A 25,291-nucleotide genomic window follows, 5' to 3' on the forward strand; every position below is an offset into this window, starting at 1 on the left:
CTTACAACCCTGCATTCATCCCATGTGTTTTTATAGCTAAATGTGGTAAACCTCTGGGTCATCTTCAGAAAAAGCCTTGACAATGGTAATTTTTCTTTCCGATCAGATGGCTTTAACAGATACAACATGAAAGATTGAGATCTGAGGTTATTTCCTGTAAAAATATTGTATATGCCAAAAGAGAGTGTAGAGGCCATAAAACCACTTAAAAAATATACTCACAAAATACCACAGGGATAAAGGAAAGGAAATCTATCAGTCTCCTGGTTTTCGTTTCAGTCTTTGAAGCAGGAAGTCTTTTTGTCTTTTCTCTGCAAGGAGCTCTTGAATTCTTTTATTATGCGTTCTCTCACGGAACGGCACTCCCTTTTTGGGACAAAGTGGTTGAGTGCGACCTCGTTCGGGCTGACAATCCTGTAAGGCACGTCGATGGAGTTATTCTCCTTCTTGTCTTCTGACCGATGGAGACTAACAATGGCAGGAGGGCTCGTTGTTGCAGTAATGTTTGGCGGTAGCGTTGTCATATCCGTTGTCTGGATGTTTTCATTCTCAGGTGTGCTTGTATACTGCGTAGAGGTTGACCAACGCTCTGTAGATGATGAGATGAACTCATGAGATTCTGATTCAGAGAAGTGTTCAGCTGAGACGTCGGTCCAGGTTTCGTCCTCGTAGAAGGGGGTGCTGGTTTCCTCTTCGTAGTCGAATGTGCTGGGACGCTTAGTGTCCACAGTGACAGAACCAGTGGTGAAAGTGATTGTGGTTCTTTGTTTTAGGGTCATTGGGTTCAGAGTGGTTGTGTGGCCCCAAGATGCAGGGTTGGTGCTGATGTTTCTCCATCTGCTGACTGATGGTGTGATTGTTGTGCTGGGCTTCTGTGAGGTCCTGTACAGCTGTGTCATGTGAACGGGAGATGTTCCAGTGGGAGTTATGGGTGGGGCAACAGTGGTGTAGATCCAGGGTCTGGTCAGGTTGAATTCAGAGGTGTAGTTGCCTTCGTTGCAGGACTTGCAGCACATCTGCCTGTAGCCAAGGTTGGAGCAGTACTTACTGAGAACCTCCATTCGACAGATCACAGACTTGTCTCCTTTACAGCGGTACCCTGATAAAATAAACCAGCAGGAGACTGATGTCAGTACAATAATGGGGGAAAAAAGAAAATGTATTAAATATAACATAACAATATACACTACCAGTCAAATGTTTTTATGTTTTTAAAAGAAGTCTCTTCTGCTCACCAAGGCTGCATTTATTTGGAATATAATATTGTGAAATATTATTACAATTTAAAACATCTGGGGCCGTATTCACAAAGAATTTTAAGGCTAAAAGTAGCTCCTAACTGGCGAATTTAGGAGCAACTCCTAAAAATAATGGGCATGTCACTCGTAACTTTAGGACTCCTAATTTTTTTGACTAAGAGTAATTCACGAAGCATTTTAGCCCTAAAAGTAGCACCTAAGCCTGGGACAGCTTAAAAGAAGTCGAGAGGACTCCTAACTCACTAAGACCTATTCACAAACCGCTTTTTGTGGCATTTCACGTTGCGATGTTTTGAAATGCGTATGCGGCGGCTACAGGAGCTTCCAATCGCGAGGGAACAATTTTGCATTGTAGGCATAACTAGGGATGCAATAACGCCACCACCAACAACAACCAAAACTAGGCTACTCATTGCATGTAAACTAATTGTAACGTTTCACTGTGAATCAAATTAAAATGTTCTTCTCGTTGCAAACGTAGGCAGAGGCATATAGTGACAGATTAATTCAATAATGTTGCAAAGATATTGCATCAATCCATATGTTTCATTAGGCTACTAGGCTATTTGTTTTGCCTTACTCTTTATTCATTTAGGCTATTTATTCAGTTATTCATCATCTTCCGTCCTTCGCACTACTTGTGTAGCGCACGCATTCTCAGACCTGTCACCTGTCACTCATCATTGTAGGGGAGGTGTTTGGAATCATTCCCGCGTTACAATCATCAGCCAATCAAGGTGGTCACTTCAGTCAAGCTCGTGCATGAGTAATGACGTCATCCATAGCAACGAAGACTCACTCTTAGTTTAGGAGTTGTCATTTTTCTTTACTAAGAGTAGGTCTGAAATGCGTTGTGAATAACTTTTAAGAGAAAACTCCTAGCTAAAATCTTTTAGTGCGATTTAGGAGTACTCCTAGTGGTAAGATAAAATGCTTTGTGAATACGGCCCCTGTTTTTCATTTGTGTAATTCATTCCTGTGACCAAAGCTGAATTTTCAGGATTCTTTGATGAATGGAAAGTTCAAAAGAACAGAATTTATCTGAAATAGAACGTTCTTGTAACATTAAACACTACCGTTCAAAGTTTGGGGTCAGTAAGCATTTTTAATAATTTTTTTGGGAGAAAGAAATGAAAAAAAAAACAACAACAAAAAAACAATAATTTTATTCATCAAGCATGAATTAAATTGATCAAAAGTAACAGTAAAGACATTTATAATGTTACAAAAGATTCTATTTCAAATAAATGCTGTTCTTTTGAACTTTCTATTTATCAAACTGTTTTCAATATTGATAATAATAATGAATGTTGTTTGAGCATCAAATATGCATATTAGAATGATTTCTGAAGGATTATACACTGAAGACTGGACTAATGATGCTGAAAATTCACAGGAATAAATTACATTTTAAAATATATTAAAATAGAAAACAGTTATTTTAAATTGTCATAATATTTAACAATATTTTTTTTTTTTGGGGGGGGGGGTATTTTTAATCAAATAAATGCAGCCTTGGTGAGTATATATATATTCATATTATTAATATAATATAAAAGATTTATGAAATATGAAAATGAATGAACAAGAGGCTTAGTGCCGAGTAAAGTCAATACAAGAGAAATAAAAAAATAGGATAAGAAAATCAAACAAATTCAAAATAAGTAATATATTAAGAAAATATAATATAAACATAAAAATAATATAGTAATAATGTAAAAAATATATGAAATAAGAAAATGAAAGATGCAGAACACCAGGAAATGAGGGGGGAAAAGTGCAATGAAAATACAGTTAGTCACACTAAGTAAAACAGCAACAAAAAATTATAGAGCAAGGGCACATATTCAGAGGGTTTAAGTATTCAATATATTAGTTGACCCTTTATTCCCATAAACACAGCCGACAAGAAACCACATAGTTACATAGAGACTTCCTGTCAAATATAGAGCGTATACAAGACAACACATACAACTTTTCTTAGTACAATGTAAACTGCTTTGAAATGTCACACCATTCACAGTTTAGTAAATATTTTGGTAAAACATCTCAACACCATCAAATCCATTGAAAAACTGACAATTTTGAGGATTATAGTTATAAAAAAAAGGAAAAATGGCACATCCTGAATTACATTTAAACAATCACAAAACGTAACTGCACGTACTGTAATGTTATTTAATGCTACACTGGAATGAAAGAGCCATGACAAATAAGACCTACAGAGGCCAGCATTCAGCAGAGATCTGACTTCAGGCCACATGCTGCCTTCAACACCCTCTCTGATATCACTTTAAACAGTTTTAAATACTTCAATAATGTGTCCAGATGTGAGGTGGTTTGAATATGTAATTCCAGAAACGTGCTGGAAGAACTGTTAAAAACAAATGCTACCGTTAATGCCTTTTACTGCAAAGTTTGTATCGAAGTCTCGTGTGTTTAAATAAAGGAGGATTTTCAGCCTAGACCCTGTTATATTTCTTCCAGTTACTCCGAGTACAAGCATTCCCATAAAAAAATAAAACAGGACCACACACACACACACACACACACACACACACACACTTTATAATCCTTTAAAATATCATTGTAACTTTAAATACTCTTTTCATTATGATATATACTATATGCATCTCAAATCATTACTTTCCAGGCAAGGAAACATGGCCTGTAAGGTCAAAATACATAGATAAATACAATATATTACTTTTATTTATGGTGTAAGAGATAACAGTCATTGAATATGTTATTAACGTTACTAAGTATGTTCAACATCATTTAATATATACACATAATCGCTGTATAGTTTTAAAAAAGGCCTTTAGACATTGTCTGCATCGCTAAAGCGTCGTCTTTCCTCAGACTCATAATCATACAGCAGTGAGAGACTGTGATATAACCGAAGATCTGAGGAGCAGCAACTGTCTACACTCCCTTAGCTGTAAACATCCATATTCGTTGCTGTTCTTTTCTTTAGCTGCCTCTTTTCCAAATTCAGTGGGCATGCAAACGTAAACTCGTGTCCCTTCAACCTTAAATAAGGCAAAAATGTCTGATGTGAGTGGAAACTAATTACGCAGAAGCATGAGGTATTTTTTATCCTTCGATACGACATCAAACGCCGGCACGCAACCAATTTATAAAATAAAATGCGAGTGTTAAAGCGTGCACCATCATCATATAGAAAATTAAATTAAACTGCTTTTAATGATTCCTTCTATATACTCAGTTCTTAAACCATTCTTCAAGAAAATATATACAAAAATACATGACATTTAACAGTCAAAATAAAGAAAGATTATGGCTCACATTGCCATTTTAGTGATATATTGTTTATGCTCATTTTGTATACGTATTGAATTGACAAATTGACTGAAATGCACCAGTTGCTTTCAGTACTGGACCAACTCCCTCACACAGGAGTTTGTTTCATAGAGTTCGTTGAATGATTCACCCTGGAAGTCGTCACAACAGTCATATCCATATTACCTGACGTAGCACAACCATCATGGCTTCTCAAAACAAGGCCCCTTCCGCACTTTTAGGCCGTGTTTTGCCCTCAGCCCTGCAGAAGACCATGTACAGAGCGAACAAGGGCAGAGGAAAGAAACAGCCCGCAGAATTCCCTCGAACGAAGGAAATGTTAAGACTCTGAGAGGGACAGAAAAGCGCTCAAGGCAGAGTGTAACAGAGCCATAGTGTAAGAAAGAGAGGCAGGGTCCAGGAAAGAGCGGCCATGCAGCACAGAGCAGGCTGAGGACTGGAGACGGGACGTTTACTTGATGAGATCTTGGGCGCTGGGAACTCGGGGTCAGCTCTGGAGAGCCACTGGATGAGGAAGTTCCCTCTTTCATCTGGGAGTTGGGAGAGAGGATTTAAGAACAGGGTTATTGTGGTTTTAATGGAGTCTTAAAGGATTAGTTCACTTTCAAATAAAAATTTCCTGATCATATACTCACTCCCATGTCATCCAAGATGTCCATGTCTTTCTTTCTTCAGTCGAAAAGAAATTAAGGTTGAGGAAAACATTCCAGGATTTTTCTCCATATAATGGACTTCAATGGCAACCAACGTTTTGAAGGTCCAAATGTCAGTCTCAATGCAGCTTCAAAGGCTCGACACGATACCAGTCGAGAAATAAGGGTCTTATCTAGCGAAACAATTGGTCATTTTCTAAAAATAAAATAAAAATGATATACTTTTTAACCACAAATGCCCGTCTTGTACCTCTGTATCTCTGAGATGCGCCACGCATTACATCATCACATTGGAAATGTCACGCGTGACATCGTTAAACTTCCAGGATATGCACACGTAAGGACCATTTTGAACAATAAACCCTTATTTGTCGACTGGGATCGTGTCGAGCCTTTGAAGCTGCATTGAGAGTTGACATTTGGACCTTCAAAACGTTGGTTGCCATTGAAGTCCATTATATGGAGAAAAATCCTGGAATGTTTTCCTCAAAACCTTAATTTATTTTCGACTTAAGAAAGATAGACATGGACATCTTGGATGACATGGAGGTGAGTAAATTATCAGGAATTTTTTATTTGAAAGTGAACTACTCCTTTAAGTGAATTCTGAGGAGCTGTATAGACACTCACTTGAACACGGTGTCAGCAGACATGGTCTGATGTTCTCAGGCTTGGTGTCCATGCAGATGCCGATGGCATTATCAGGGGTGCTGCACATGACCTGCCGCTCCTGAGTCCCATTACCACAGGTCACTGAGCACTGCACATACATACACATATAAACATATAGCAGAATGTGACAATAAATCTCATTAACTTATAAACAGACTGCATTATGTTAAACATGACATTATGTGAATGCTTGTTTAGGGAATGTTTTGAAAATAAGGTTGTTACTGTACATTAGGATATAAAAGTAATCATATTTTAATAATAAAATCAAAATTGCAAGGAAAAAAAGTCACAGCATAAAAGTAACCTCAAAAGGGACACCCTTAAAAATATACCCAGAAATGGGCTTTCTTTCTTCTGTGGAACATAATAGAAATTTTAAGGAATGTCTCTTTATTAACTGTTTCCCTGCCAAACACAGAATTTCCCGTTTTTTTGTGAGAAAACGCTTCCTCTGCCAAACACTAAATTTTCTGTGTTTCCGTGTTTTCAGTGTTATACGGTAGGGGGCGCTTTGACATTTTCTGAAAGAGCACTGAATATCCTGATCAAAACACAGGCGAAGAAGATGCAGAAACAAGCGATCTCATATGTAATCATATGCATATGTAAAATAATGCGATCAAGAGTTATTGCGATGGAAGTAAATGGTGACCAAAACTGCTTGGTTACCAACATTCTTCAAAATATATTTTGTGTTCCACAGAGAAAAAAAAATAAATAATATTAAACAGGTTTGAAATGACATGAGAGTGAGTTAATGATAACAGAATTTTCAGTTTTGGGGAAACTATTCTTTTAACATAATTAATAGTGATGGTACAGTTGGACCTGAACTATTGTATAAAAACATTATTTTGCCGTTCATAGGGATACACCATATATTCAAATTATTAATTATTATTAAAATTATTTTGTCTAAAAATGTAAAAATAAAGCACTAAACACTAAAATCAATTTTAAATGCTACAATTAAATAGCTTTGAGCACTAGATGGTGACAAAAATATGGGAAAACAGCATGTACAATTAAATATCCAATATTGATCCAGAGTTTTTTTCTATGTTAAATGAAAAAAAATCTAACTCGCCTGAGACCAAGGTCCATTTCTCCACTGTGCGGGGCATAGGTGACGATTACAGGGTCGTCGTCCTTCAGGCCGGTCGTCGTTGCAATATTTGGCGTTGATGGCTTTATATGAACCATCCAGTTCAGGTCTCACACAGCGCACAGGTCGAGTCTGAGAACCGGTCTTACCACATGATTTACTGCATTCCTCCCATTCTCCTGTCACCCAGCTGATATACACAATACACATTTTAAAAATGTCCACAAACCCCCATATTCCTTACACCATCATCTGTCACTCATTGTGTGTTCAAGTACAATTGTATGATATTAGTTTGAAAACTACCACATGGTGAACCTCATTTGCTTACATTGGTTCTGAGCACTCCTTCTGGTTGCAAGCTCGACTGATGGCACGGGGTTTGGGTATGTTGGCGCAGAGTGTTCGGTGTACCATTTTGCCATCCGACTTCCTCCGGCATCCAAAACGTGTGTACTGTTTCCCTGCAAGCCAGACAAATAGACAAAAGACCACAATACAAGCTGTTGTCTTCTACGGTTGATCCAAGTTTCAATCAAAGCTTGTGTCTGTCAGGGTTGTCCCACGTTCAGAGGTGAACTGAGAATTAAATTATTTGATCAATTTTCCTAAATTTGAATTGAATTTGAAGTGAGGTACCAAATACAGAATTGTAATTCAAACCTTAATTTAAGGAAGTAAAATTAAATAACAAACAATCAATACTTTTACTTTTCAGTATGAATTATACACAAATATGTTATCATATATGGTAATACTTTACTAATACTTTTATATTGCTACAAAATATTAATGTTACAAATAAATGCTTTTAAAATACTTTATATTAATAAAAAAATCCATAAAAATGAATCACGGTTTCCATAATAATATTAAGCAGCACAACTGTTTTCAACATTGCTAATAATATAAATGGTTTTTTTTTTAGCACCAAATCAGCATATTAGAGTGATTTCTGAAGGATCATGTGACACTGAAGACTGGAGAAATGATGCTGAAAATTCAGCATCACAGGAATAAATAAAAAATTTTAAAACATTTTTAAATAGAAAAGTTATTTTAAATTGTAATCATTTTTCACAATATTTTTTTTAATTAATTTTTACACAAGATCATTTTTTCTAAAACATATAAAAAAATCGTACCAACCCCAAACTTTTTAATGGTTTTGTACATAACACTTTTTAATTTGTTTGAAATGCCACTGAAATGTATTTTTAAATGAGTTTTTAATTGTCATTCCTAACTAAATTCTAATTTACATTACAATCTAATGACATTGTCAAATCAATTTAAATTCTAAGTCTATTGAAAGTGAATTGAAAATTAGAAATATTCTTCTATATTGCTGTGTACCTCCGCCACATGGCTTGGAACAGTGCGACCACTTCCTGAGAGCCCACTCGAAGTAAACTGTGTCGTCCTGAGGCAGGGTGTTCTCCATTGATGAGTGCGGGTCTTCAGGCAGGATGTATTTGTATGAAAGCGTGACTTTAGAAATGCTCTGAGATTGAACCTGGAAAAGATGTTTGATATTGGAGAAGTATGTTACTTTTATAAAATACATTCTATTGACTAGCCTTATTGCTATCATGTGATTTAGGGTAAACGTACCTATTAAGCTCAAGTACCCATTAAGCACAATCCCATCTTGGAGCTCAGATTATAAAAAGAATGAGCAATGTATTATCCTATTTGATGTATTAACCAATTGATGTGTTTGTTACTATATACCTCCTGTAATTTTAAACCAATCATACCATTGCACACTGAGATATGTGTATCCATGTGTTCACACTGTCTGGCGGCTATTTTGAAAGCTGTCTGAAAACTTTCACCAGAAGAGGAGCCCCTCAAATGTGCATTTTTTATATGTTTAAACATTTATTTTGAAGAAGTACGTCTTCTTATTGCAAAATTAAGAGATTAATGTTTAGACTTTTGCATATTATAACCTGGAACCTGGATGTGGGAAATATTTACAATTAGATCTAAAGGATAGTTTTAGCAACATAGCCCAGATGCTACGAACATAGCTAGCTTACTAGCTGTATAAGATTGTGTGCTACACTAATATATTACTTCACAGGCATTAATGGCTTGTACTTTTAAATCCATAATATTATAATTTTACATTTTATTGATAGTCTGTGGTTTTAAACTGCTGTAATTTTTAAAGAATTCATATTATTGTTAGGTGAGCTTAAAGGGTGCACTACTATGACAATCACACAGCTTCAGTGTGACATCTATTAGAAAAAGCATAATTTCATAGATATTGTCAATTATAGTTGTTCATATTAAAATTGGTATAAACTTAATACATTACCTAGATTATTAATTTAGCTAAATATTTTCCTTTAAATTTAATTTAATATTTATTAATTAAAAATTGTTTTTGCTCCAATTAAGCACAGTGTGTGCTCCCTTTAAGCTCACCCACATTAAACGTCTATGTAAATACTTAATAATCAGAATTTAAATATTAACTGATGGTTGTCACTATGTTAATCTTCAAAAAAATTATTAATAAATTACTTTCACAGTCGTAAGATGACAAAAGCTAGACGAAACTATAGTGTATGCCCAAAAATGAAAGAGGCATGTCATCTATACAAAGAAAGAGCCATCAGAAACCTGTCGTATCTGTCCAAGAAGTTTGGAGTAGACAGGAAAGCTCTGACCCAGAGAGTTAAAGGGATACTCCACTTTTTTTTGGAAATAAGCTCATTTTACAACTCCCCCAGAGTTAAACAGTTGAGTTTTACCATTTTCGAATCCATTCAGCTGATCTCCGGGTCTGGCGGTACCACTTTTAGCATAGCTTAGCATAGATAGATCATTAAATCGGACAAGACCATTAGCATCTCTCTCAAAAAAAATGACCAAAGAGTTTCGATATTTTTCCTATTTAAAACTTGACTCTTCTGTAGTTACATCGTGTACTAAGACCGACGGAAAATTAAAAGTTGCGATTTTGAGAGTATAGTTCCTAGCCATATCAGCCTAGAAAATCACAACTTTACATTTTCCGTCGGTCATAGTACACGATGTAACTACAGAAGAGTCAAGTTTTAAATAGGATAAATATCGAAACTCTCTGGTCATTTTTTTGAGAGAGATGCTAATGGTCCTGTCCGGTTTAATTAATTATGCTAAAAGTATACTGCCAGACCCGGAGATCGGCTGAATGGATTCGAAAACGGTAAAACTCAACTGTTTAACTCTGGGGGAGTTGTAAAATGAGCCTATTTCCAAAAAAAAAGTGGAGTATCCCTTTAAGGAGCACATTGGTTTGTTTTGTTATTTGATTTTTCAATATGTGTTACCAGAACGTGGACTAGTCTAGATGTTGCAATGAGTTTGAATGACACGTCACTATGAATAGGATAGGCTACCTGATCAAATTGAATGCCTTGTTGCTTGATTTTAGTGTTCTGTTTTTTTGTGATTGACTCTGTGCCTTCAAATAAAACTTTTTTCAATTATTCCTTAAAAAGGTTGTTTAAAATAAACAAGAATTTTTAATAAAACTTGTTGTGAGCTTATTGGGAACAGGGGTGTGCTTAAAGGGTACAAAACGTACCCATTAAGCACAGCCAGACTTTTTATATTTAATGATGTACATCTTAATTGAAATACTTTTGTCATTTAAAATAAAATGAAATATTATAGTGTGAGAGATTAATATTTTATTTTAAAATAACTTCTTGTACTAAAACCAATATCTTGTGCACTAAAAATGTCTCAATGTAGATTTTAGTGAGCTTAATAGGTACGTTTACCCTAACCTTAAATGTACTTACCAACTAGGCATAGTTAACCCAAAATTTTTAATTCATTTAACTTAATTTACTCACCCTCATGCCATCCTCAATGTAAATTACTTTCTTTCTTCAGATAAACACGAATGAAAATTTGTAGGAAAATAATCTGTAGACGCTTAAAAAAACCACACACAGCGATTGTGATGGTAATCCATATAACCCCACTGGATGAATTAATGTTTTCTGAAGCAAAACAATAGGTGTGTGTAAGAAAAATACAAAGTTATGTCATGAAACTCTAGATGGCACAGGCTGATGGGTCCTTAAAGCAACCAGCTGACAATCACATCGTTAACTACACGGAACCAGCTGATTGGTTCCTATAGCCTGGCAAGCCAGACCTACATCAAGATGTTAGGTCTGGCAACTCACCATAGACACGGCTCAATCCGAGGGGCGGGATAAACGGCTGTCTTTCAAATAGGACAGCGCTTCAACCAACCAGAGCATTTTCCCAACAGAGGAGCTAACGTTAGTTGATAGATTCAACTTTTGCCATATCTGGCCGGCAAAACTACGAACACATCTTCCTTTTTTAAGAATGACTTAAGTGCCGTTCTTTGCTCTTTTCTGAAAAACTTAACTCCAAGTCCTCCAGAGTCACGGCCAAAGCCGATTCGAAAGACTGTTCGCCAGCAGCAGCCGCCATTCTTTGTTTTCAAGTAGCAGGGAACCGTCGCAACTCTGTCGTCATTATGTTAAGCCCGCCCCGCCTACTCCATACACGATGTGATTGGCTTGACATAATTTAGTTTTTTCCAGCTCGAAAGTCAATGGAGAGTTGCTAGACTACCCTGGCTGCAAAATAAATTTTACTGAAGCTAGGGTGCGTCTAGATTTCTAGGCTGTGGTTCCTATGCATCTGCAGTCAAATAAATAACATTTAAACTGCTTAACATTTAAATACTTAGTTAGTGTTTGCTACCAGTTTGCAGCGTACTTTCAGAGTTCCTCTGAAACCCTCCACCTTCCCCAGCTCCACCTGTATAGATCTGCTACTGGCAATTTCATATATGCTATTTGTGCAGCAGCATGTCTGACATTCTCATAGCAGCATGTCTGTGTATGTATTGGCAGTAGCAAGTCTGTGTACTAGCAGATCTAATGCACCAAAACCAAATACATTAACATTGTCATATCCAATTGTAATGTTTTGTCTGAAGACCCTTGAATTCACCACTAGATGCTGTTATTTCAACCCAGATTAAATCTCTCTTCATTAATAACATCCATTACCATGCTAAAAGAGTTGTCATGATAGAAATACTAATCATTTCAACTTTAAAAAAAAAAAAAAATTATTGCTTCTGGTCTTCGGTCATACGAACGTAGTTATACGTGACGTACTGTAAGTGCAAGAAGTGGTGGTCCTCTGTGCTTCTGTGTTGCTTCTTGTGCAATCTTCACAACGCCCTTACGTTTATGTTAAGCTAAACTTGTGAAACCGCCTTTAGCCGGAAGCGATGGTTTATACATTTTTCTCACACACCTATCGTATCGTTTTGACTCATCCACGGGGGTGGGGTGGATTGCCGTCACAATCGTTGTGTGTGGTTTTTCAAGCATCAACTGAGCGGCACCAATTCACTTGCATTATCTGGACTCACAGAGATGGATTATTTTCCTAAAAATCTTTCTTTGTGCTTATCTGAACAAAGAAAGTCATATATAGAGAGGATGACATGAGGGTGAGTAAATGATGTATATGATTAAATTAAATTAATTATGAATATAAATGAAATAAAAAAAAATATTTAAATTTTTGGGTGAACTACCATCCAACTAGTATTTAGAAATACACTAATAGATCTAATGCCCTTATTATCCCTGAACTTCCTTTAGGTTTAGTTCTGGATTTATAGTTGTCTACTATATTGTCATTTTGGATATAATGCTCATTCTCACCATTATGAGAACTCCATATTTGAGTGGTCCGGTGGTCTGGACCGTCTCCATGTCATCATTGTTAGAATACTCCCACGCCACACCTTTCTCGATTACTGTACGTGACTCAGGAAAATCACCCTCGTCGTTCAGGAAAAGATGATCTGTGGCCTGGTTCTTCACCGCTAGCAGTGGACAATTTAACATTAGGACAATCTCATCTCCATGCAGTCCAATTTATGCACCCAGTGAGAAAAAACAGGGATCAGTCTTCATCAAGCTGATTTTATATGCGTTTCTTGTACCTATAAATCACAATTTTGGAAGGCATTACTTCAAAGTAGCTAAGGTGCTTCACGGCCAATGAGCTGGAGCTCCTAATGTTATCAGTGCCAGGAGGAGTCCAAACCTCTCCATCAATAACAAACAGTGGGAGGCCAGACACTTGCACTATGAGGGCCAGTGTCGGAGTAATTAATCACACTGCCATTTACTGAGAATGAGCTTCTACCTAGAATATGTGGAGTTCCTTTGAATTCACGGATCTGTACGTGGCGTGCTCCTCTAGGAATCTCCAGGATCTTCAGAAAACCTTAGAATGAAATTCATAAAAGCCAAAATGAGATTTGAAAATGGAAGGATTTCCTGATTATGAGGAAATTTTAGAATGAATCTGGGTTGAAAACATTGAGTGACCTGCTCATGGAGTCTGCAGCGAGGGCAGAAGCTCACCTGGTTTCCTTGTGCTGCGGGTGAAGTTTCCTTTGACAATCTTGCAGGTGGAGTTGTCTCCTCCACACACGCCACACTTATCGTCCTCTAGCTCCGACGCTATAACGTTGTCACAGCCCACTTTCTGTGCAGAGAGCAGGGTTTAAGAGAACCAAGAATATATAGAGAGATGTAGGTCCAACTTAGGTGCTGACCTTGGATAAGTTGAGCAGATTCACAGAAATGTTATTTCATAAAATATTTTTTGCAGGAACTTTTTGGAATTCATTCAAGGTGCATTTTTTCATTATAGGCACAATATGTAAGATTTTTGGATTAAAATATCCAAAAACCACTCGAACAATGTTATATTGAGTAACACTTTATTTTACAGTGTCATTGTTACATATGTTACGTAAGGGTTAATGCCCAACGAGGTGTCCATTATCAGGTATTAATGGACGACGGCGAGGCGTGAACCGTCCGACGCGCAGCGGAGGTCCTCCGCCGAAGTCCATTAATACCTGACAATGGACACCTCGAAGGGCATTAACCCACTTATACCATGGTCACTTACGAAAGAAAGAAATATTTAATCAATTAATAATACTTTAATGTGTTGTAGAGTAAAAATCGTGAGGGTTTTTATTTATTAAGTCGAGCGCACTATTTAATATCTCCCGTATACAGGCGTTGCCAAGCAACGTGGCCACAGCGACCCGACCGCAGCAGTTGATCAGTAAGTTTGAGCCAGCGCAATCATTTAGAACTGTCATCAGGCAAACTGACGGGACGCCTTTCCTAGGTGTACATTATCACTTTTTAATTACATACAATTAACCCTAAACCAAACCCTCATCCTAATCCTAACCCTATAGTAAGTACATGTACACTGTAGTTAATTAATATTACTCAGTACTTAAATGTATAATTACACTGTAATACTGACACCTTAAATAAAGTGTAACCTTATATTGTATATTTTGTTGACCTGTGTACTTACATTATCCCAAATGTTTCCAAGAATGTTTGGTGATTTTTGGTTTTATTATGTAGAAACCATGAAAACACCAAAACCACTTTGATATATTATGTTTTATTAGACAGGTGAACAACTGTTTGGATACATTCATCAACAGAAAACTAATCAGTGTTATATAGCTCAACACAATTATTCTTATTGTTTAAATCTCGTTTTCTTGATTTACCGTGAGTACCATGTTTTACCATGCCTAATATCGATCAAGCTCTGTGTGCAAGAAACGGTCTCATAGTAGCCGCCAAGTGAATGCACAGAGTAGCATTATAACATAACTTTCAACACACTGAAATGTATCTAATATGATAAACCAGCGCTGTGCTATACGCATGACCGGAAGACGCAAAAGCGGTCGTCTGCGGAATAATAAAAGCTCCACTGCTCTCGAGCTGTGTGTCGTGCTTGTCTCTCATTAGCAATCGCTCCAGCGGCTTCATTCCACTCCAACGGCTTTCAGCCCCACCCTGCTTCATGTAATGTTAATAAATCTTTAATAAATTAGCTCATCCGTGAATATGATTTCTGCCCGAGTCCCATCAGATTTTTTTCCCCCGCCTGTAGAGGTGAAGACAACAACTCCCATGATTCTGCAAAATCACAGTGTCATCAAGCTACGCCTTTGTTTTGAGTAAAAACATGTTTTTCTCAGTAAAAACATCCAAAAAATATAATTTATAACAATACATAATTGCAAAGATAATTGCAAAAGACTTGTCTTCAGAGCAATTATATATAATTTCAATTTCTCCAAAATATTTATATTTAAACTAAAAGCCTTTGCTTTTGTCTGTGGTGCAGCAACCATAGCAGTAAATGTCCTTTTAAAGGCTAAGACAACATTATGTGTGGATGGTACATTAGCTCTAAACTCAATCCTAATTCAAACCAGTACTCCTATTTGCCAATAAAATCAATAAAGTTAAAGATGTTCAGGTAGGAAACACTCTTGAGCACACAACTGAATGGAAACAATCACAGATCCTCTCTTTCCCTTACTGAGTGCCAGTGCCAGAACAAATTCAAACCATCCTTTTCCAAACATTCACATCCCTCTCAGATTATAAAGCAATACATATCGGAATGCACTTTATCTTTTAATTCCAGTGGCAAAACATAGAAATCTAAGCATGTACTTCATCAATCTGCCCTACCCACAGGACATCACAGTCATGTATTCCACCAATAACAGAACAAGCTAAAAACAAACCATTCAAGAGAGTTTTCTGTTCTAGCTCTACACTTTAACTGGCAATGAGGAGTGGAAAGGCCTCAGAAAGCTGATTATATTAGACCTGATATTATTCATTCTATGGCATTTTGGAGGATTAACTTCAGTGATGGATGGTTTGTGTGTGTGTTTGAATAACCTTTACCTCACACTCCCCACGCACACACACACTGTAAGGGTCTTTGTAGGAACAACGTGTGCCGTCATGCACCATTCTCTTCATGGGCACCACGTCTCCGGTCTCTTTTGACTGGCAGTATAGTTGACATCTCTCGTCAGCTGTCCAAAAAAAAAAAAGAAAAAAAAAAAGAAAAGAAAAAACAGACCACAGACAAATTCATACAATTCATTTTTGTAGCTATTTGTATGCGAGGTGCAGTTTTAGCACACATACAGTTTTGTATGGTTGCACAGACACTGAAATTAATAAGCATTAAAGTTGCAGTAAGCGATTTCTGAGAAAGGCTGTTGATATTTGAAATCACCACAACACGCCCCCTACCCAAAAGGACCACACCCCTAACTTTATAGCTCCTCCCTCAAATTCAGAAACGCAAACACAGGCACCTCCCCTATCATGAGTGGACACGCCCCTTACTGCTGATTGGCTACAGGTGTGTTTTGGTGTTTGGCCCGATCAACTTTCAACAGCGTTTTTCAGAAATCTTTTATAAATATATGCCTTAGAAAAAAAACATTACTTGTGTGCATCTTGAGACAAAACAATGGCACTGAGATATTTTAAGATATGCCAGTCAGTGCATGTTGCTTTCTGTTAAAACAGGTTAAAACAACCGGGGGATGGTGTGTTTTGAAGGATTCTGTCACTTTACTCAAGCTGACACTTTATAATTTTCAAATAAATTAAATGTATTATTTTGAATTCAGCTTTGCATCACAGGAATAAATTACATATATTTAATAAGAATACCAGTGATATCGTTGCGGTGTATGTGTCCTAAATGAAGGTGTCTGGCTGCTACATGAATAATCATAAATAATAACAACGTTTCTGCAACCACTGCAACATTGTTCATACTATGTACAGAAAGCAAGACTGTTCATTCCTCTCAGCAGTAGAAGAGGACACTGGAGTGGTTATTAGCTGGATAGTACCTACATTCCTTTTACTTCAGCCCCAGTGGATAACTGGAGATGCCATTGCTGCTTAATCACATTTCCATGTGCCTTTCTTCCAACTGCTGCTGTCCAACGCTTGGCTGATGCCCTTCTCAGTGACTGGACCAAACCTTTGGCGAATGTACCAGCTAAGAGTAACTCTCCAGTTGAGTAACAACCTTATTACTCTTTCTAAATTCTTAATGTTAACGTTTCCAAATAAATACATGAATAATGAGACCATAATCCTGAAGGAGAGAAAAATCCCAGCCAAAAAAAGGTTTGGTTTCGTCCTTTCCATTAATTTAATTTCCATTCTCTTTGTTGCTGTTCTGCATTGAGGTTTTAATGGCACAGCATAAAAGAAGATATCCCTGTAACACTTTACAATTAGGTCTAATTTGTCAACATTAGTTAATGCATTGACTAACACAAACTAACAACAAGCAATACATTTTTTTTTTTACAGCATTTAACCTTTGTTAATGTTAGTTGTCATGTTTGTGCATTAACTAATGTTAACAGATCCAAATTTTGATCTTTATTTTTTTTTACTAGTGTAACCAGTCCTACTGACCTGCCATGAGTGGGAATCCAACCGTGATTTCCGGCGTGGGAGGCGGGCGCTCTAACGAGGAAGCTAAAGACCACAGCCTCTAGTGTCAGTCGCTATAGCGTTTCTTGAGATCAGGGGAGTGAGGTTTACATGCACAGCTCTTACTGGCCTACGACAGTTACACTAGTAAATGCTGATACTTCATGCTAACTAATGCAGTTAACTAATGTTAAGAAATAAAACCTTACTGTAAAGTGTTACCGATATCTCAAAATGCAAAGCGTAAAGTTACTAGAATACAAAAAAAGTGTTTCTAAATGCCACATAATAACTTCCTTGAACACAGATTACAGGGGCGAGGGAAAGCATTTACAGAAAACGTAGCTTTGTGAATATTTAAAAAGCACATTCCTTTGAACGAAAGACGAACATGGACCAAGACACATGGCGAACATCAGGAAGCGTTAAAATGAAAAGTATAACATGTGAGTGTGCCAATGTCTTTTTCACCTCCATGAAAAGTGGAATATGATTTGGGGATTAATAACACTAAATAAATTGCTTTGACTCACGTTCAGGGTGCTCGTAGGGCAACCAATGGTGTTTTGTGTCTTCATGCTCAAAGTGGGGGTTCCACATCTTGCACTGCTCCTCTCTGAAGTCAGCCAGCTCCTTTGCACACTCCTCCATGTTACAGAGCTGGAACTCATAGTTGTTTCCATAACAAGTGCGCCCCCCATTGGCCGGACTAAAACACAGAACAGTTTTGTTCAAGTCAACAGACGAGAAAGGTGATGGGACGCTCAATCTAAAGACACTCACATTGGGTTGTTACACTCTCGAGTGCGGAACCGTACTCCACCACCACAGGTCCGAGAACAGGAACCGAACTTGGTCCACTGACCCCAGTGGCCATCCTGCCTAAGAATGTCTGGTGTCAGCTTGATACAGTAACCCTTAAAACAGTGCTAGAGAAATAGAGAGAAGAAAAAGAAAAGATAAAAGTGCTATCTGTTATTTTGGTTCTGTGTAATGTACAGTAGAACAGCGGGTCTACAAGTCCAACCTTTCCTGGTGCACACTTGGTCCCGTCGATAGGAGGGCCCTTCTTGGTCTTGCAGAAGAAAGGGTTCTCGGGGTGGCTGCACCACAACTGCTTGCAAGGATCGTAGGTGCTGTACTAAAAGAAACAGTCATGCTCTCATTCATACACGCAGCCTGTGAAAGCTAAAGCTCGGGAGACAAGCTCAGATTACATGGTTGTATGGTGGCAGGGAGACAGAAAAGTGACAGAGGACTTGTGTTTTTTAAATGGTTTTCAGAGATTTTATTTTGATTTACTTGTTTACAGGTGAATTCCCTGCTTGCACCTGCATAAACAACGTTAGTTCTTAATATAAGATGATACACATTTAAGTGGGGTCCAAGAGTCCTTTTTTTTTCTTTTTTTTTTACTTGTCTAACAGGAAACCATTAATGACAATGGGCAAAATGTGCACAAGTCATACACATGTAAATGGAAAATACATCTACAAATGAGAAATACATCTAAAGCAACCTTGTTAATAATAATGATTAAAAATACTACAAATGAATAAATAAATACAATTAATGAAACCTAACCCTGTGTAATGTATTACTTTTTTATTATTATAATAAATTATACACTCACCTAAAGGATTATTAGGAACACCATACTAATACTGTGTTTGACCCCCTTTTGCCTTCAGAACTGCCTTAATTCTACGTGGCATTGATTCAACAAGGTGCTGAAAGCATTCTTTAGAAATGTTGGTCCATATTGATAGGATAGCATCTTGCAGTTGATGGACATTTGTGGGATGCACATCCAGGGCACGAAGCTCCCGTTCCACCACATCCCAAAGATGCTCTATTGGGTTGAGATCTGGTGATCTGGCCATTTTAGTACAGTGAACTCATTGTCATGTTCAAGAAACCAATTTGAAATGATTCGAGCTTTGTGACATGGTGCATTATCCTGCTGGAAGTAGCCATCAGAGGATGGGTACATTGTGGTCATAAAGGGATGGACATGGTCAGAAACAATGCTCAGGTAGGCCGTGGCATTTAAACAATGCCCAATTGGCACTAAGGGGCCTAAAGTGTGCCAGGAAAACATCCCCCACACCATTACACCACCACCACCAGCCTGCACAGTGGTAACAAAGTATGATGGATCCATGTTCTCATTCTGTTTACGCCAAATTCTGACTCTACCATCTGAATGTCTCAACAGAAATCGAGACTCATCAGACCAGGCAACATTGTTCCAGTCTTCAACTGTCCAATTTTGGTGAGCTCGTGCAAATTGTAGCCTCTTTTTCCTATTTGTAGTGGAGATGAGTGGTACCCGGTGGGGTCTTCTGCTGTTGTAGCCCATCCGCCTCAAGGTTGTGCATGTTGTGGCTTCACAAATGCTTTGCTGCATATCTCGGTTGTAACGAGTGGTTATTTCAGTCAAAGTTGCTCTTCTATCAGCTTGAATCAGTCGGCCCATTCTCCTCTGACCTCTAGCATCAACAAGGCATTTTCGCCCACAGGACTGCCGCATACTGGATGTTTTTCCCTTTTCACACCATTCTTTGTAAACCCTAGAAATGGTTGTGCGTGAAAATCCCAGTAACTGAGCAAATTGTGAAATACTCAGACCGGCCCGTCTGGCACCAACAACCATGCCACGCTCAAAATTGCTTAAATCACCTTTCTTTCCCATTCTGACATACAGTTTGGAGTTCAGGAGATTGTCTTGACCAGGACCACACCCCTAAATGCATTGAAGCAACTGCCATGTGATTGGTTGATTAGATAATTGCATTAATGAGAAATTGAACAGGTGTTCCTAATAATCCTTTAGGTGAGTGTATAATAACCATACACTCTCAGAAATTTTTTTTATTTGCAAATCTTGTGCCTTTAGGGGTACAACAGTTTGTCACTGGGGAAGTAACCTTAAAGGGACAACTTTGTACCTTATTTACCCATAAAAGTTCATAGTAGTACCTTACATATTACAAAATGGTTAAAGAATGTGTCCCTTGAAGGTTAACTCTTGTACCCCAAAGGTAAAAATTTTGAAGAAGAAGAAAAGACCTGAAAACTGTGAAATCAGATGATCATGTTCCCCTGCATTCTCTTTGAGAATGATCCAAAGAGCATATTGTACCTCAATGGAACCAAGAACATATAATCATCTGTACAAAGAGTTACATGAGCAATGTCATTTGATTAATCATATTAGAAATAATATAGAAACTTAAAGGGTTAGTTCCCCAAAAATGAAAATTCTGTCATCAATTACCCTCATGTCGTTCCAAACCAGTAAGACTTTTGTTCATCTGCAGAACACAAATTAAGTTCTGTTGATGAAATCTACGAGCTGTCTGTCCCTCCACTGACAGCTATGCAACTAACACTTTCAAGCCCCATTAAGGTAGTTAAGTAATCATTAAATTAATCATATGTGACTCAAGTGGTTAAACCTCAATTTTATGAAGTGACGCAAGTGCTGGTAAACACAATGTACTACTTTAATTACAAAATATTAATCTACAACTCGTGTTTACGCAACACCTGCTCTTGTGTCAACACAACACACGTGTGTCATGGTGCTCTCATGAGAGCGCGTTAGAGATTCATATTTTGTAAATAAATTATGATCTTTTTTTTTTTTTTTGCACAAAGCACTTCACTTCATAAAATCACTTTCACTTCATAAAATCACATGATCTTATGGATTACATTTATGATGCCTTTACTACCTTTCCGGGGCTTGAAAGTGGTAGTTATGTAGCTGTCAACGGAGGGACAGAAATATCTCAGATTTTATAAAAAAAATCTTCATTTGTGTTCCAAAGATGAACAAAAGTCTTACGGGTTTGCGACGACATGAGGGTGAGAAATTAATGACAGAATTTTTATTTTTGGGTGAACTATCCCTTTACATACTCCTCCTCTATTTTATCTCATGGCTTTTCACAGTTTGAAACTTAAAAAAAAAAAGGTTTGATGGTTTAAATGAAAACAAACATTGCACAATTTCAGCCTATCTCTTATTATCTTTTTGGACTTAACTGTATACTGCCGGATTCACTAACTATAAATCCTACTAGTTTATGGTTGGATGTGGAGTCAGATGGCATGTCAGGCTGGTTGGTGTGATAAAGTTTCTGTTTCACTCACCGCAGTGCACATCATGTAGCCCATGCCAAAGTCAAAGCGGCACTGTTCGTTCATAGAGTAATGCAGTCCAGGCAGCTGGGGCAGAGTTGGCCACTCATGATCAAAAGGGTCGTCGCGAAGACAGTCATATGTACTGCATAAGTAACAGCACTATTTTAGGATTTACAATCAATGAACCGGGTGAATATGTTCATATACTACAAATCAGGAAGCTACAAAAACAGTTACTCACTTGAGGTATCGCCTGAGCTCCTGTTGACTGCAAAGGGACCAGTGAAAGCGGTGGAAGGCTGCTTGAACCAGAGGAGCCATGATACTGCCCATGGGAACCTCATCCCCGCACTCATTCGCCTGGCCGTCATGCTCCATCCCCAGTCTGAATATAACAAACGAATATTACTCTCTCAGTCATCTTTTGTACTTAAAGGAAACATGGGTGAGAGAATGTAAAAATGTAATACATAATATATTATGTATATTAGGATATATTATATTATATTATATCTAATTAATAAGGATGCACCGATTCTGTCATGTTCGGTTTAAGTTAAGTTTCATTTTCATGGACTGTTAGTTTGTTTCTCTTCAGTAACCTGTTTCCTGTGCTCCTTTGTTCTGTTTTCCCAGCCAGTCATTAGTTTCTATGGAGACTCATTCAATCAGCACATCTGTTCGCCATTGAGCTTATTATCTTTGTATATTTAAGCTCCTCTTTGTTTTCAGTTCTTTGTCTGGTATTGTCTTGTGTTACGGTGTCTGCATACCTGTGGATTATCAGAGTTTGTTTAATTGAATAAATACTTTTGTTTTGGAATCTTTATCATCTTCATCAGACCTAAAGCATTACAGATGCCAGTTTTTCCAGAACGATTACAAACCCAATATTTTGGTACTTGCAGATGATACTGATACCTGTATTTTCAGTGCATTTGCAATTTTAAAATATGGGGTAGAGAAATAAACAGAATTTAAACCATATTAGTTCATTAAATTCGTTTAGTAAATGTCTGTTAGAATGTGTTGTACAAGTTTCTGTTATTTTTACTGTTCATACCATTTATACATGATGTTTACCTGTAATCATTTATGGAAACCACCCATTATACATCAATCAAGCTCTCACGTCTATGCTACAGCGTGAAAATATTGAATTTATGTTTAATGTTCTATTAATTAAATACATTTACTTCATAGACTGTTGAAGTTATGTTGGCTGTTTCTTTGTCAGGACATGTCGTCTTGGTTTTTGGTATCGGAACATTTTAATGAGAACGAGTGCGAGTGCTTGAGCGCAGAATCGGCCTGATACAAGTATCAGTAATTGTGGCACTTTCTAGTTTTATTGCTAATTTTTGTGCTATATAAATACTGCTCTGATTAAAAAAATTAAATAGTCTGATATTCAAAGATATTGCCTTATATTTTATTGGCTGGTAAATAATTCCTTAGTAAATTAGTACCATGCATGATTCATTTAAATACTTTCCTGCCATAAACTCTGCATCTGAAAGGGAAACTCCTACAAATGCATATGCAATAAGGTCAGCCACAAAAAAAAAAAAAAAACTGTGTCCATACCTTTTCAGCACAAATTTTTCATTGCGTGGCTTTAGTAAATCCTGACAGTAGTTTTTTATGCAAAAAGAGGGTTTGCGCTGGCACAAGCTATTAGTAAATCTGGCCCATATTGGCTTAACTTGAGGACTTGACTGTAGTTCAACTACTTTAAATTAGGAGTATCTTGAGGCTTAACACTTTCATATTAGCTTCTCCAACATTGGTCAGTGGTGGCAAATTATGGTGGAAGTTCTGATCAAGTTTTTCTCACACATGTCCTGTCTCATGGGCCACAACAAAAGCAGAGGAGAAGCCATCCTCGTGATTCAGAGTGCAACTTCTCACAGGGTGACACATTCCTGTCACAGGAGCATAACCTGCAAAGAAAAAGGGAAGATAAAAGTCAGAGTAGAAAAGTATTTGCATAGTCACATAACTCAACAGTCTGTTGTTTATGCTGCCTCAAATCGACAAGTCTTGCTGAAAATAACTTTGTGTAACTCTCCTCTTTACATGAATTTTAGCTGAATTTTAGAGTTGTCAAAAAGTACCGACTTCGGTAACAAGTCTGTACTGAAATTTAAAAATGTGACGATACCAGCATTTCCCTCTAGCATTTTGAGCGCTGTTGAACAGATTCTTAAACACCTCTGATTGGCCATTGTGTTGATGCGCTCAACATATATGTCTGTGATTGGCTACAGTGACCAACAATGACATCTTTGACGCTCTTCACCGAGCGCTTACATAGATACACAGGGCCCACTTTGACAACTCTAGCACATGCATCATGTTATGTTTTCATAAAAGTATTACCCTGCATGCCAGTGGGCCCAAACTCCTGCCTGGTGAGGAAAATGGCATGATCGTGGTATTCTGCATCATTCTTGTCCTCTTTCTGCTGCAGGAAGGCCCAGCGACAGACGTTCTCCAGACTCTGAGAGGCGTTGCCCAGCTCAATCAAACCCATGGACTGACAAAACCAACACAAATCACAGGTTCATACACTCCCACTTTGTTAACCAGGGATGTCGCTAGACCCTTTTTACTGGGGCACGAGTCCCATTAAAATATTATGATAAATCCTGTCAATGTACAGACCTGAGAATTATTTTCCCTGATAATATTTTAGCAATCATGTTGTGTGTTTTCTATCAGTTGTGCAGAATCACAGATGAGAATGGCAAATTTTGATCTTTTGATCTGTCAAATGGGTTTGCAAAAAGGTCTGAAATTGTTCAGTGGTTTCTTACAGTGTAACAGGATATTTTCTAAAACAGAAAACAAAAAGAGCGCTGGATGAGGTGGATATTGCTACAATCCATTGTTGGAAACAAAACTTGCAAACAGCTCTTTAATGCATGTGCATCTTGTGAACGACTCTGCACTGCAGGTAAATATGATTTATATCTATTTATATCCAACAAAGAATGGGCACACTTTTGTGATGGGAGGGGGTTCAATTACCAGATTTCAATTTAGTTTCAGAATTAAGTTTCTATCTTAGAATACAAGAGACAATTCGAAAACAAATCAATCAAAGTCTTTCGTAGACGTCAAAAGTATGCAGTGAACTTCAACACCAATTTTACTGAACCTAAAAGAATTAAACTTGTTTTAAATTTTCGCAAAAAAAATTTTAGTGTAAACAATTTTCGCATTTTAAGCTTTAAAATATTCTTAGGCATTCAGGCCATTGTTAATATGTCCAGGCTCCCCAGACATAAATCCAAAAGTCTAACTTTAAAACGATCTTTTTCAGCTACAGCGGTGAGACTTTGCTTTGGATTGCGATAACAGGATATACTTCAAAACAGTCTCTGTTGGAAAGTTGAGTACACTAGATTATCATATTTTTCATAGTTAAGATATTTTCATACTTTGAAGTGCTGTTGATACAACCAAAGTCATCCAAAATAGTTTCAGAAGGGAGCTGGCTGATGCCGTCTTACCTTGGAGGAGCAGAGCATCATGATTCTAACCAAGACGACATTAATATTGGCACCCAGGGAGCTGTCCTGATAAATCTCATTCACCTGTGGAACGATTCATAAGAAAAACATAAAGGATAAACAAGAAGAAAGGTAACACAAACACAGCCTTAATAGAGACAGCCTAGATGTGATGCATGGATGTGTAATTCGTCTGGGCAAT

The 25,291-nt window shown here is 37.4% G+C and overlaps 1 protein-coding gene across 1 annotated transcript in view; it reads right to left on the reverse strand.

The window, feature by feature from the left end:
• Window positions 1-110: 110 nt before the first annotated feature.
• adamts2a (ADAM metallopeptidase with thrombospondin type 1 motif, 2a) overlaps window positions 111-25,291 on the reverse strand; it is a 74,215-nt gene continuing 49,034 nt past the window's right edge. Inside the window, 19 exon segments of the mRNA XM_081391869.1 lie at window positions 111-362; window positions 365-1,099; window positions 5,039-5,113; window positions 5,867-5,996; window positions 6,999-7,206; window positions 7,348-7,480; window positions 8,373-8,532; window positions 12,749-12,912; window positions 13,239-13,319; window positions 13,460-13,583; window positions 15,851-15,984; window positions 17,953-18,128; window positions 18,203-18,348; window positions 18,447-18,560; window positions 21,581-21,713; window positions 21,813-21,956; window positions 23,409-23,514; window positions 23,954-24,110; window positions 25,090-25,173. Of these exon segments, the coding sequence (XP_081247995.1) occupies window positions 256-362; window positions 365-1,099; window positions 5,039-5,113; window positions 5,867-5,996; window positions 6,999-7,206; window positions 7,348-7,480; window positions 8,373-8,532; window positions 12,749-12,912; window positions 13,239-13,319; window positions 13,460-13,583; window positions 15,851-15,984; window positions 17,953-18,128; window positions 18,203-18,348; window positions 18,447-18,560; window positions 21,581-21,713; window positions 21,813-21,956; window positions 23,409-23,514; window positions 23,954-24,110; window positions 25,090-25,173 (3,111 nt within the window). The 3' untranslated portion in view covers window positions 111-255.

This window comes from Scardinius erythrophthalmus, assembly GCF_964197995.2.
Source record: "Scardinius erythrophthalmus genome assembly, chromosome: 17".
Taxonomy (NCBI): domain Eukaryota; kingdom Metazoa; phylum Chordata; class Actinopteri; order Cypriniformes; family Leuciscidae; genus Scardinius; species Scardinius erythrophthalmus.